Source organism: Pyrus communis, chromosome 15, assembly GCF_041283825.1.
Source record: "Pyrus communis isolate YQ-2024b chromosome 15, ASM4128382v1, whole genome shotgun sequence".
Classification (NCBI taxonomy): Eukaryota; Viridiplantae; Streptophyta; class Magnoliopsida; order Rosales; family Rosaceae; genus Pyrus; species Pyrus communis.
The window spans coordinates 21,558,475-21,573,355 of NC_142579.1; the positions used below are offsets into that span (position 1 = coordinate 21,558,475).

Consider the following 14,881-nt stretch of genomic DNA (forward strand, 5'->3'; position numbering starts at 1 on the left):
TGCAATACGCACTCTACAAAACGTTTTTCAACGATCCAACCGTCAAACTTGTTAGTACACACTCCGAGATCGCATACGTAAAAAAAACGCAAAAAATAAACATTTAGAGATTAGGTAACAAAACAAAAGTTTTCGATGGTTATAAACTAAAAATCACAATTTAACGGTTATTTTAGCTCCAATTTTGATATTTTTTACAGCTACACTCCTCAACCCTATAAGAATGCAATGAATGAATTCAATCTTCAATTTAAAATATTTACACTAGTGGATAAATCTTATTTTCTACTTAATGGAAGTATAACATTAACTCTTAAGTGTTTGTTAAATCTATCAATTTTATAGGATATGCATTCTACGAAACTAGTTTCAACGATCCAACCGTCAAATATGTTCGTATATACTCCGAGATAGCATGTGTAAAAAATCACAACAAAAAAAAAAAAAAAAAAAAAAAAAAACAACATTCAGAGATTAGGTAACGAGATCCAAAATCTCGACGGTTATAAACAATAAAATCACTATTTGTTTAATATAATATAATATTTCTTAAGAAAGTTTAATTAAAAGTAATGGTTTAAAAAAAATGAAAATAATATAATATTTTGACACAATTTGTGTTGAATATAACTACCATAATTAGTATAAAAAATTTGAAAAAATTTGTGTTGGTTATAACAGCCCGAGTTAGTATAAAAAATTCGAAAATAATTGATAGATTTGACACATTACTTACTCATGTTGGAGATATCTGCCAGAATTGGTTAAAATTATTTTAAAAAAAATGTATCTAATGGAGTTAAGAGCCCACTTCATTATTCTTGTCAGATATAACCGACAATAATACTTTATTTTCTAACACTTTTTAAACATGTTGTCGAAAAACATTTTATCCGACAGTAATAGTATAAAACCACCACCACTAACCGACACAATAAGCCAATTTTGTTGTAGTGGCACTGTTTCTTCTGCTTTGCCAATAGGACCATGTTTTTTCCTAGATGTTTCATGATATTGATGTTGGATTTGGCATTAAATTGACATGCCTAAACTAAAACAAGGATTAGGATATCTTGGACGCAAGATGGATTTGTGTTTCCTAGTTGGTTTGAGATTTGGTTTTAGTATAGGATTTGGTTTCCTATATTCTAGGGACTTTGTGTAAACCTATGACATCTATTAGTATAAATAGATGGATGTGGGATAGAGTTTTGTGTGTGAAAGTTGTGAAAGGTATAAGTTTGTATACTTGAGAACACTTTGTATTTGTGAGTTCTCTTGTATTTGTTGGTAATCAATAAAGCTTCCGTTGTTAAAGAGGTACTCCTGTATTGGAGGAACTTTGAAATGGTTGTGTTTTTTTTATTGCTTGATTGGTTTTTGATTTAGTTTACAACAAGTGGAATCAAGAGCTTAGGTTCTTAAATTGTGACTATCAAGTAATGACGAAGACTGGTGATTCCACCAGTTGTGATGATGTTGAAGAAAAGTTTGTCACTAATGGAACCAAGACGACGGTTCAAAGTGCTAGGTTTGAAATTGAGAAATTTGATAGAACAAACAACTTTGCTATATTGCAGTGTGAGGTTGAAGATGTCCTGATACAACAAGGTTTGGTTGTTGTGTTAGGAGACATGCCGTTTTCGATGAAAAAAGAAGAATGGGAAAGATTGAATGCTCGTGCATGTTCTACAATTCAACTATGCTTAGGAAAGCAACAGAAGTATAGTGTGATGAACATAACTTTTATGAAAGAATTGTGGGCTGCATTGGAGGCAAAATATATAAAGAAGAGTGTAGAGAATTAACTCAATCTCAAAAGCAAGTTGTACAGATTCCAGTACAAAGAGGGCACGAAGATGATTGCCCATCTAGAAGAGTTTAACAAGCTTCTAACTGAACTAGCAAATCTTGAAGAGATAATCAAAGATAAAGACTAGGTCTTGATCCTGATGAACTCAGTGCCTGAATCCTATGAGCCTTTCGTGACTACTTGGATTTATGGTAGGGAGATAATTAAGTATGATGAAATCTTAAGTGCTCTTATGAATCATGAGGTGGGACACCTTGACAGGCAAGAAATGAATAACTCTGAAGCTTTGATGGTGAGAGGGAAATCGAATGAAAAAGAAAGGTTCGTACAAGAAAAATAGTAGGTTTCGTACTAAAGGAGTCTCAAAGAATAGGAAGTTCTTGGACAAAGATGAGTGTGCTTTTTATCATGAAAAAGGACACTGGAAGAATGACTGCCCTAAAATCAAAGAAAAGACTAGAAAGAAGAAGGATGACTCAGAAGCAAATATGGTTGAAGTCGAGGATGAGGAATTTGTCTACGCCCTAATTGCATCGAGCACTGTGGATTATATGAAGGAAGGGTTCTCGACACAGGTTGTACTCATCACATGACTTCTTAAAGGCATTGGTTTTCAAGCTTCAAAGTTATCATTGGAACTGTGTATATGGGAGATGATAACCCATGTACAACTCAAGGAATTGGAAGCATCAAGATCAAGCATGTGACATCCCACATCGCCCAGGGAAGTGATCCTTAAATGTATATTCCCATCCCTACCTAGCACGAGGCCTTTTGGGAGCTCACTGGCTTCGGAGTTCATCGGAACACCGAAGTTAAGCGAGAAAGGGGCTAGAGCAATCTCATGATGGGTGACCCACTAGGAAGTTGCTCGTGAGTTCCTAAAAACAAAACCGTGAGGGAATGGTAAGCCCAAAGCGGACAATATCGTGCTATGGTGGTGGAGTGGGCCCGGGAAGTGGTCTCCCCCGGGCCGGGATGTGACAAATTGGTATCAGAGCCTAACCCTGGTTATGGTGTGCCGACGAGGACGTCGGGCCCCTAAGGTGGGTGGATTGTGATATCCCACATCGCCCAGGGGAGTGATCCTTAAATGTATATTCCAATCCCTACCTAGCACGAGGCCTTTTGGGAGCTCACTGGCTTCGGGTTCCGTAGGAACTCCGAAGTTAAGCGAGAAGAGGGCTAGAGCAATCCCATGATGGGTGACCCACTGGGAAGTTGCTCGTGAGTTCCCAAAAACAAAACCGTGAGGGAATGGTAAGCCCAAAGCGGACAATATCGTGCTACGGTGGTGGAGCGGGCCCGGGAAGTGATCCGCCCTGGGCCGGGATATGACAATTTGGTATCAGAGCCTAACCCTGGTCGCGTGTGTGCCGACAAGGACGTCGGGCCCCTAAGGGGGGTGGATTGTGACATCCCACATCGCCTAGGGAAGTGATCCTTAAATGTATATTCCTATCTCTACCTAGCACGAGGCCTTTTGGGAGCTCACTGGCTTCGGAGTTCATCGGAACTCCGAAGTTAAGCGAGAAAGGGGCTAGAGCAATCCCATGATGGGTGACCCACTAGGAAGTTGCTCATGAGTTCCCAAAAACAAAACCGTGAGGGAATGGTAAGCCCAAAGCGGACAATATCATGCTATGGTGGTGGAGCGGGCTCGGGAAGTGGTCTCCCCCGGGCCGGGATGTGACAAAGCATCATGATGGTGTGATTTGGGAATTGTATGGTGCAAAGGTATGTCCTAAAATTGATGAAGAAAAGATGAAGATGGATGGTATTCCATATGCTAATTTGGTTGGAGGATTAATGTATGTTATGGTGTGTACTCGTCCTAATATAGCACTTGCAGCTGGAATTGTTAGTACATTCATGCATAATCCTGGAGGAGAGCATTGGAATGCTGCTAAGTGGATACTAAGGTATTTACAGGGAACGAGGGACAAAGGAATTTGTTTTGAAAGATGTGATGAAGAAATTGATAGGTTCTCAGTTGGATATGTGGACTCAGACTTTGCTGGAGACTTAGACAAGAGAAGATTGATGACTGGGTATGTGTTTACTATGGCAAAGGTCCTATATGCTGGAGATCAATATTACAACCAACGGTGGCACTATCAACCACAGAAGCAAAATACATGGCGATCGCTGAAGCTATCAAATAAGCAATGTGGACTCAGGGGTTGTTAGGAGATTTGGGTGTAGAACAACACAAGTTGGATGTATATTGTGGCAGCCAAGGTGCCATTTATTTGGCCAGATATCAGGTACATCATGCTAGGAATAAGCACATTAATATACGATATCATTTTGTGAATGAAGTGGTAGCTGAAGGTGAAACTCGTCTAAAAAAGGTTACTACAGAAGATAATCCAGCTGATATGTTGACAAAGGTGGTTAATGCAGTTAAGTTCGAGCACTGCTTAGATTTGGTACAGTTGAAGCAAGTTTGATCTTGTAATATGGTGGAGCAATGGAAGTTGTTTGATGCCTCGTTATAGATTTCATGCCAAGGTGAAGATTTTTGGATTTGGCATTAAATCAACATGCCTAAACTAAAATAAGAATCAAACAAAGATTAGGATATCTTGGACGCAAGATATTTGGATTTGTGTTTCCTAGTTGGTTTGGGACTTGGTTTTAGTATAGGATTTGGTTTCCTATATTCTAGGGACTTTGTGTAAGCCTGTGACATCTATTAGTATAAATAGATGGATGTGGGATAGAGTTTTGAGTGTGAAAGTTGTGAGAGGCATAAGTTTGTATACTTGAGAACACTTTGTGTTTGTGAGTTCTCTTGTATTCGTTGGTAATCAATAAAGTTTCCGTTGTTAGAGAAGTACTCCTCTATTGGAGGAACTCTAAAATCATTGTGTTTTGTTTAATGCTTGATTGGTTTTTGGTTTAGTTTAGAACAATTGACTCATTTGAATAAGGAATGGTGTTCAATAAATTTGTAAATATACAACTCTATGGACATAAAGAGTATTGGATGTGGATGTAACTTCAATTTGTTTTAGATGTTAAAAATCTTCTTAATTGAAAGCTGCAATTACAAATTTGCAAAGCAACGTTATGCCACTAAAGTAGACGTTGATGATATCAGTTAGTCAGGATACTGTGTCCGCTTCTTGCACTCAAATTGCACTCAAATTTTAATCTCTTCTTTGAAAATTAGGACGACTGCACTGTCATTTATGGTATTCTGAGCTACTGATATGGCTGAATGTGTACATTTTTTTGCACTACATTTTATAAAAACTAAGTAAGTTGCTCCCGTAAATTAGTGTCAACTATAACTTGTGAATAAAAAAAGAGTGGCAGGCAAACTTTCTTCTTCAAACTCAAAAGCTTAAGTTAGCTAACTTTCTTCTTCAAACACAAAGCTTGAGTTAAACAACATGTAAATGAAGCAACGAATTGAACCAATTGGGTTTTTTTTAGCGTTTTCAAAGGAGATATCAAAATTCTAGGTAGAATGTCACTGTGCATATTTGACATCAAATGTCTCTTCAACCGAAGTGTTATTTGTTTACTGGATTTGGAAGCTTAGTGATTTGATGTCAAATTTATTTTTAATTCATTTTAATAGTGGATCCCTTATTCCACTAACATTTCAACCAATAAAAATTTTATTTCAACATTTTTTTAATAATTACAATCATTTAAAGCTTTATTTAAATAATAAAATAACATTTGACAAGTTGGAGAATTATCAAATTTGACATAAGACTTGATATTATCATATCAGCCATCAATTGTAATTTGATTCTTATAATTTGACATTTCCTTTGATGAAGATGGTCTTATTCCATAAAAATGCTCAGGGAGGAGAAACGACGCAAGCTGCATGAGGCCGTCCTCAACATGCTCCATCCTCCTCCATCACCTCCAGTACTCTCTCTTTCTCTCTCTCTCTCTCTCTCTCTGATTTTACAGTTTTTCTGCAACTTTTTATACATGGATTATTTTTACAGCCAAAAGATGAGCCTGGAAACGTGCCGTTGATCATTTTAGGCGAGGACTTTGAAGCAGACGGCTTAGGGGAAAGTGGGTCTTCAGCAACGAGCAGCGAAGACGACGGCAATGACGAAAGTGAGGCTCAGAGACTTACAAGGGCTCAGCGGAAGAGACTCCGCAAAAAGAAGCTCAAGGAAGATGCTTCTCGCCGTAGGGAAATTATTGGGCCTCTATTACCTTCAGCAACCGATCAATGTGACAATGAAGCACAAGGTGTTCGACGTAATGCCTCTGAGAAACCTGGCGCTGCTGTCACCGAGGAACCGGGTTAGAAAGTTGACATATTTCTTTTGATAATTTATGTAACAAAGTGAAGGGCATCAATACCCATTTTGTTTTCAGTTTTCAAATTTTTGAAACCGAAAAGGAAATGGTTATCAAACGGTTCCAAAAATTAACGTGAGGCTGCATTTGTTCAGGAGATGAGCCACCTGCTTGCAGTAATCAGAACAAAGTAAAGCAAAGGAGGAAGGCAAAGAAGCAGGCTAGAGAAAGAGAGCAAGTTTGAAAGGAAGGGCAAATACTAAACTATTCAATGTTGCTTACATGAATGATTTGTATTGGTTTGTAAGTGTTGAATCGCATACAAGAATTATGTTATTGACCTACATTACTGTCATGGAATTCTCTCTTTCCCATCACAGTTTTCGTTCTCCTGCATTGTATTAAAATCAAACTGAAACTGAAAACTGTGGCTAGCTTTAGAGAATGGCATTCTCTTACACTGAATTGTTGGAAAATGAAACTGAAAATCCCATGTCAGATAACAGTAGAAACTTGGCCGGGCGTGGTACTACTGTTATCTGAAGTGGGATTTTCAGCACACTGGATGTGGCCTACGTTCCATACTTTTTGTTAAACTTTGGCAAAAACGACATACCTGGGACTCAAGAAGGTGGTTTTTGCTCCAAATATGGGATCGGTATGAAGAAATTTGAGAAACGGCGTGAACAACTGATTGCCTCCAAAAACGCCGTAGACAACCATACGTTGTGTAACAGATAGCGACGGCACTGTAACTCGGTTGAACACTATTGTTGAAGCGCTAGTGGACTACCTAATTAACATTTTAACCATCGGCTTAGCAACTTCATTGTTTGGTTTGCCTATGGGTTTGACATTGTTCTTCCCAATCTTCCACCGCAATTATGGGTTCGAATCGATTTGGTACGCAAAACTTATTTTGGATGTTGAATGAAGAAATAATGCGACTTTCAAATTATAATAAAGAAAACTTATTACTCATAATCCTACTATTTTGAGGGGATTTAAAGTTCCCATTAATAAAAGGAGTAACTTACGAATGTATCTTCTACCTTCAATTTATTAGTCTCGTTTAATGTCTAAGATTGGATTGAATAAATAATCCACTATATTCAAGATATGTTGAAAGAAGAAATAAAAAAGTTATGTCCAACTTGAAGATGGATGATAAATTACTTGTTAAGAATACTATCCATCCCAATCTCTATAAGATGGTAGGATTAGAAGGGAGAAGTTTGATTCATGTCTAATCTCCTCAAAATCCACCTCTACCCTTAATACTCATTGAACTTGTATTATTATTATTATTATTATTATTATTTTGAACAAATGATGTTAGCTACACTACAGGGAGGGGATAGGCTTGGCCTCGCAATGAGCTAGCAATAATGTGATTCAAATTTGTCTTTGGTGAGAGTTGAATCTAAGACCTCACACTTACAAGTGAAGAAGAATACCACTAAATTGTAATACTAAGTGACAATGCATTCTAATCCTAGATATCGAACAAGAACATTGATTAGGAGTTGTACCGTTGCCACTTGCCAGTTTTGTGCAATGTCGTTTGATGTCCTACATTCATCACATCTAAGTTTTTTCATTTTCTTGTATTTATTTTTTCTTGTTATAGCCAAGGGAAGAGAGCGGGGTGTTTCAAACTTAAAACATGTACGAATGAATTAAGAGCTAGTTCGTTCTTTGGCACAAGTCTTGGTATTGCTAAATTTCGGCTAGAATGGTAAAGAGGCTGTAAGTTGTGGGAGCTTGCGAGTTTTGTGAACCAAATTTATTGCATAGTGATATGTGAATTTACAAGAAGTACATCCAAAGAAATCAGAGGCGAAAGGGATGGGAGAGATGCACTCATAACTTATATATACATCTCCAATATATATATATGTATGTATGTAAATAGAGTAAGAAGTAGGAGGGGGAGAAATAAAGTAGAAGAAAATCTCAACAGAAAATAGAGATTAAAGTGTTTCCTACGTAACGTGAAAGTGCCTCCTCCATATAAGCTCCTGCCATCTGCATGCCATCAAAACATGAAGAAAAAAAAACATCATAAACTTCAATAAAGTCATTTATTTTGAACCCACCAAACTCTATCTTGAAATGCCCCAACATAAAGTCATTAATTATGCAAATCTGTCAATATTTCTGATTAAGAAGTAAGTCTCTCGCTCCTTAGTACGTAGTCTAGTGGTTTCCTCTTCGCTAAATGTGAAGTTAAACCACATCATTATGGTCAGGAATTATAAGGCTTAGCCCACTTCCTGAGTGTAGATGTTATCATTTTGACTGAATTGATACGATGCCAAAATAAAAAGGGGTAGGTAAGGTAGCTATGTGACACAAAATCCCTAATAAAACAAGGGGCTTTTCAATCTAAGTCCAAAAACATAGGTAGTTTTTTAACTAAGTCCAGTTATCCAATTACATATTTTTATACCAATTTTGCCCTTTTAGATAAAAATATTTAAATTCTTTAATTTTTGTATCATTTATTCAGTTTTTAATTTTGAATATTTAAATACTAACTAAAATATTATCTAGTAACCACCTAATGATGTTTACCTACAAAACCGATATAATTTAGTATCTACCTATTGTATAGGAAGAAAAATACTTTATACCAACAAAACATATGTAATCTACTGCAAAACAAAAATAAACTACCTATTGTATAGGAAGAAAAATGCTTTATACCTACAAAATAGATATAATCTACCAACAAAATAAAAATAAACTACCTATTGTATAGGAAGAAAAATGTTGAACCTTCATGGCAGAACATTAGAATAGAAATATGATATAATATACCTCCATTAAAGGAACAAATACTAAACAAAAAAAAGGAACAAATACTAAGTTTCAGTTTACCCTTATGATACGCACAAAAATATAATAGAGCAAATATAAATGCATGATACTGTATTATTGCTTGCAATTGATACTGTATTGCCGAACGAATATGTAAAAAAATTGTGAAAGCTATGTAAAAACTGAAATTGTCATGAAGGTATTTGGAGGGAGGAACACAAAATATCACCCATGAAAGATGAGAGAAGAAAGAGGATGATTGATTCCATGATCTAACAAAGGGAATTGTTTAGAAGAAGGAAAAAAAAGGAGGGATAAAACAGACTGGGGGTTGAGATTTTATTGCTATAACTAATCCTACAATTAAGGGATTAGATAAACCACAAATAATCATATAATTAAGAAATTTTGAATATTTACTACAATTTATAAGTCTAAGGGATAAATATGGTACAAATTATAAATAAGCTTACGTGGAATATCAATTATTGGACCTATTTCAATGCAGTGGACTAATTATAGTAATGACTCACAAAATTGGATCTATATCAAATTATCCCAAAAAACAATTACATTCATCCTTATTCCTGACAACAATTAAGATTTCATTAGGGTTTTTCCCAATTTGTCATCATCATCAACAGCTGCCCTACATACATTTGACATGGGCAACTTAACTTCCAAACTCAGAACAATCATCCAAATATTTTCGGTACCTTCGTAGTTGCCATGTATAGAATTTAGTCCAAGTCAACTGCTTTCATCTCATCATACTCCAATCATCCATAATTTAGCTAATTAATTAACAGAATTGTTATTGGCATTCTAAAAATCTCATTCTACATTTCAAGTTTTTTATATTTGGAAAGAAAAATACACTTATAAGAAGTATAAAATGAGATTTTTGAAGTGTCCTTAACAGTTCCCTTAATTAATTAATTCAGCTTTACAAAAGCCAAACCCCCAAAAGCAAAAGAAACTTTTTAGTGTGACCGTCATACAGGATGGTATATACATGTCGCTATATAAATGATGAGATATGTGTGTTAAAAAGTTAATAACTTAAAAAATAAAATTTCTCATCACTTATATAAAAACACGTGATGTAACATCCGTCTTTCTGTCTTACAAATTTTTCCAAAAGCAAAAAGCAATCAATCAAAAGCTCTATGCTAATGCGCACCTTTTCAGAACTCGGCCGGGTAATCAAACGGCACCGGAGTGGCCACACTATCCCCTGTGCTCGGGTGCACGTACCCATATTTACGAAGCACCTGGTTATCCGCGAAATTCAGCGCCTTCCGCATCCCGTCCCAGCACGACTCCCCGGAATACATTTCATTGTGGGCCCCGCTGCAAGGCTGGCATCCGGTAAAGTGCGTGACGAACGGCCGCCTCCAGCTTCCCTTACCATACCCGGCCTCACGCAAGTACTCCTCCCTAAACGCACCGTACTGCTCGCTCACCTTTTCCGCGTGCCGCCTTCTTAAACGCACCGCACTGTCCTCCTCCCCTCTCTCTATCTCCGCGTACCTGGCCTCGATCTTATCCAGCGTCCCCACAATCTCCGCCCAGTACCCTTCGAAATAGTACTCGCTCTCCATATAAATCTTGTCCGCCCATTTATCCTTCTCCTTGTATATCAAATAAGCGAGGCCCGTCTGATCGTCCGACTCCGGGAACGCCTTGTCCTTGAACGTTGACCGGAGGGTCTCCCCCCATTTCTCGTAGTCCGGAGTCTGCGGGCCCATGCTGGCCCACACCTCGAGAAAGTCCATGGCCCACTGGGAGTTCCGGATTAGGAACACGCCGGCGTTGAGCCCGGTCCAGCTGTGCGTCTCCATGACGAGGTGGGTCCACCCGTGGACGACGAAGTTGTGGTTCTTGTACCGGTCCAGCGGGAGCTTGAACTCCATGTCGGTGAACAACGCGTCCGAGTCGACCCACCAGATCCACTCGGCCTCCGGGTGGGCCACCATGGCGGCCCGGATTACGGGGAGCTTGGCCCAGTATCTCCCCATCCGCGGGTGCAGCAACGCGTTGTTGTAGAAGATTTCGTGTTCGTGGATTCTACAGTAATCCACCTTGTTCTTGAAGAATCTCAATAGCAGGTGATCGCCGATAGGATTTCGACACGCGGACGGCTGGGATCCCGTCACCATCAGAATCCTTCCCTCGGCTCCCGCCGCCAACGACGGGTGGTGCAGCAGCCACTGCCGCCGCTTCTCGTCCCAGTCCTGAACCGGCTGCCCGAGCGTGTACCGGACCTCCCGGTCGTCGTAGAAGGTCTGGTTCGTCGGGTCCAGGCGCAGGTTATCGTCGTCGGCGCATTGATCAGGTTCGGCGGCGGTCGGCGGCGGAGTTACCGTCCGACTGAAATTGGGGATGGAAGAAGGGCTTACGAAGGTCCGGAGAGTGAGGAAGAGGAGAAGAGCGAGAAATGCGCCGCCGAAGAAGAGCAGGCTGTCGGCGACCCAGGAAGAAGGCCTGGTTCTGGTATAGGGTTTCGACATTGGAGGAAGCTCAGAGGAGAGTATTGGAAATGGCAAATGCGACAGGGTTGGGTTCTTAACGGTGTCGTTTTGCGACCACTGAATAAGGGTTTCGTACAGCTTCTATTGTGGACTTGTTAGCATAAGGGTTTAGGCGGGGGAGTGTAGAGTGCATAATCGGTTTAGTAGAGCCAAAGATGCTAAAGTGCGCCATGATCTACGGCAGTCGTTGGGGTCCCGTTGTCTGGCTTACGCCTTCATCAAGCTGACACGTGGATGCATGTCTTTACGAACCGACACTTTGGGGGTGCAAATTAGAATTCTGTGCTTTTACTTTTATAACCCAGACCATATACAATTTTTACAGTGTGGGCATGATTCACAAGAGTGGAACGGGTGAGGGTATTACGGTCATTTTGGTGAGGGAAGAAAGGACATGGACCCACTTCGTGTCATAATGAACATGGGGATGTTTCGAAACTTGTATTGGGAAGGAATTGATTTGGTAATTAGAGTGGGCATAATCTCGAATTGATTTGGGTATGATGTTGATTGGTAATAACCCATTTATATTTCGGTGGCAACGTTCAAACAAGTGATGATCCATCAGATTTCAGCTTATAAATTTGCAACCCACTAATGCAAATCATTGTCACATGATCTCAAGATCATAGCAAAGAGATTTTAGTTCAAGTAACCAAGCAGCGTGTATCCTTGCATTTGCGGTTAAGGATTTGATTTTCGCCACTTCACATATCACTTGTATAAAAGAAGGATGGTGTTATTCAAACATCTATTTGTACTTCTTACACATATTTCTTAATTTTCGACTATTAGGTTGAATGAATTAAAGAAAATCAATGACCGAAGTTAATAAGAATGTGTGACAAATAACAATAAGTGTATGAATAACATTATCCTAAAAGAAATCAAGTTCATAATTTATTTCTTTATTTTGTTTTAAAATAAGAAGCATAGATTCGTTAAAAGGCTAAAAGGCTACTGAGTACAATGACAGGAGGAGACCCCATAATGTGAAATCATAGCCGGAATGAAAGGGAATGGATCATTTTCGGATCCCTTCCATTAAATCCACATAATTCATCAATTTGGACTTTTGAAATTTGATTCAACAGCCATAAACAGAAGTCTCCTTTAAAAGTTATAATAATTTTAGTCATTGAATCAAATTTTAAATACCCATATTGATAGATTTGATGAATTTGATAGAAGAGATTCAGAAAAAATCCTTACTCCGGAACAAGACGACCAAGGCGGTGTACTTCCTCGTTAGCTTGAAGGCGGATGTGGGAAGCCTCAGTGATCAAATCGAAGCAAAGCCTTAGTGATCAATCAAAGCAAAGCCTCAATGATTAATTGAAGTCCAGTTCATGATTGGTTTAGTTATATTCGTAAGGCGGTGTAAAATTAACCTCTTTGGTCATTCCAAATTATGATACTTTGTGAGATAATGAGTTATTTTTATTTTTATTTACTATTATTAAGAACATGGATAAACTAGTACATTAATTTAGAGAATAATAGAATTTCAAACTCAAAACGCATGGGTAAAAACACTCAAAATTCAGTTTACTAGGATATTGACCACATGCAGATAATGAGTTAATATAAGCATACATTTAGAGTTCGCTTTTCTCCAAACATAACCAACAAAAGAGAGAATTTTGTAACAAATTCGATATTACTTTAAAAAGTAATTTTTTTTCTTCTTTTATATTTACAAATTATAATCAGGAGATGGAAAATTAAACTCGAAATCTCGAATATAAAAATGAATGTTTTTAATTAACTAAGCTGATAAAAAAATTGAACATTAAAAACAAAGACGTAGATCTGTTGGTTCTCGGCCGACCCTCGAGATGAATGCAGGATCAAGTTTCAAGTGGTTAGCCATTCAAGTTACTAGTTGAAAAATTGTAAGTAGGTGATCACCAGAAACATAATAGCTACAAGAAGAAGCATCGTATATATCTCTCTCTCCGCATCTAACAATTGAAGAAAATGCCCTACTTGACACCTAGAGGGAAATAATGTTTTAAAATTACAAGTTAATAATCTGCACATTATTAATATTACCATTGTGACACTGATTCACAACATACACAAAAATCTAATGTTTTAGCGTGTGATCGATCGTCACACCAGAATACACTCTTCATCAATGACTTAAGAATAGTCATGTGATTTTATATTGACCAAAGTTTTTCAATTTGGCAGCACTTCCGATTTCTTTATATATTCCAAACCTTCACTTATACACGCCACAAGTGTGATAGATGGGTCTTAGGTTGTCTTTGACCCTAATAACTTCAAAAATCCTATGTATATTTGTTTCTACAGTGTATTTGACCTATATAAACAACTAAGACAAACTAGATCACAACCTCCTCTTCTACTACTATTTTCTTTTATCATATTTGTCTTCATTTTCTTTCTTTTTGTATGAAATACTTTAGTTGAAAAACCTTGGCAATCTTCAAAATTACTCCATAGTATCTTGCATCCACTCTCAACAAACCTTTACAAGTAATATTAGTTGTCGACATACGGTGGCATAAACTTCCGGTGTATGTTGACAGGAATTGACAAATGTTTACTAAGTGCTTGACGAAATAGCTTTATGAAATTTTTTTGTTGATATTATGACCCATTATTTAAAAATCCTGACTACGCGATTCCACACCCCAGAGTGTAAGGATCATTTACTTGAAATGACATACATTGTAGTTTCGGGGAATTGAAGTTGGACCAGGTAATAATTGCAGTGCTTGTTGTGGTCTGGGATTTTATGAGCAGAAATGAACGACCTATGATAGGAGAAAGAAGAAAGGTCAAGTTTGGACTATGGCTTCTACTTTACTGCGGTTCAACCAAACACAAAATGACAATGTAAAATTTGGATTATCATCTTTGTTGTTTTCTGAGAAACGCTTCTCACCGGGTTTTGAGGCCAAGCTCACCACATTTCGGAGCTAACCTCCCTCCTTTAGTAGTTTAGATGAACTTCTTGTTGTTTAGTTCACGTCAAAATGCTTATGTGATTCATTGTGAGACGTTAAGTATGGAGGGGGACAAAGCTCCGTGGCATCTCCTTTGATTGTGTAGTTATGATTGCGACTATTGTAGTTTGGACGAAGTTCTACTAATTTAATTTAGTGGGAATTTTCACGACTTTAAATAATTTACTAATTCTGCTAATTTAAGTTTGAACGTCCAGAACACATATGAGATATTTCTTGTACAATTTAGTTGACCCTTAAAATTAATATCGAAGAATTAATAAAATTAAAGTAAAACTTTAACCAAACTCATTACTTACACACACTAAAAAAAAAAAAAATCATTAATCATAATTAGAAATTCATTTATTAATTATTGCTTGAATCTATTTATTTATTTATTATTTTTTTTTTTAACAAACGGTATCTTCTATGTTAAGGGAGTGGGC

The 14,881-nt window shown here is 37.7% G+C and overlaps 1 protein-coding gene and 1 pseudogene across 3 annotated transcripts; one reads left to right on the forward strand and one right to left on the reverse strand.

The window, feature by feature from the left end:
• The first annotated feature begins 5,553 nt into the window (after positions 1 to 5,553).
• LOC137728671 (uncharacterized) lies at positions 5,554 to 6,474 on the forward strand. The gene is made up of 3 exons (XM_068467403.2): positions 5,554 to 5,707; positions 5,791 to 6,100; positions 6,253 to 6,474. Exons 1-3 carry the CDS (start codon positions 5,633 to 5,635, stop codon positions 6,339 to 6,341), a joined length of 474 nt encoding a protein of 157 aa, XP_068323504.2. The 5' UTR covers positions 5,554 to 5,632; the 3' UTR covers positions 6,342 to 6,474.
• A 1,394-nt stretch (positions 6,475 to 7,868) lies between these two features.
• On the reverse strand, positions 7,869 to 12,158 carry LOC137734141 (galactomannan galactosyltransferase 1 pseudogene; annotated as a pseudogene). Of its 2 annotated transcripts, none has more exons than XR_015957058.1 (2): positions 10,104 to 12,158; positions 7,869 to 8,118 (listed from the first exon to the last, which is right to left on the reverse strand). The product of XR_015957058.1 is annotated as a galactomannan galactosyltransferase 1 pseudogene, transcript variant X2 (transcript). The 2 variants fall into 2 exon arrangements; XR_015957057.1 differs by having other exon boundaries at positions 7,869 to 8,125.
• Between the last annotated feature and the right edge of the window lie 2,723 nt (positions 12,159 to 14,881).

What these genes read in the sequence shown, in the direction of transcription:
- LOC137728671 (XM_068467403.2), top strand. Translation starts at nt 5,633, where the DNA reads ATGCTCAGGGAGGAGAAACGACGCAAGCTGCATGAGGCCGTCCTCAAC. An exon ending in ATCCTCCTCCATCACCTCCA is followed by an intron (nt 5,708 to 5,790) that starts GTACTCTCTCTT and finishes TTATTTTTACAG; the next exon opens with CCAAAAGATGAGCCTGGAAA. An exon ending in TGCTGTCACCGAGGAACCGG is followed by an intron (nt 6,101 to 6,252) that starts GTTAGAAAGTTG and finishes GCATTTGTTCAG; the next exon opens with GAGATGAGCCACCTGCTTGC.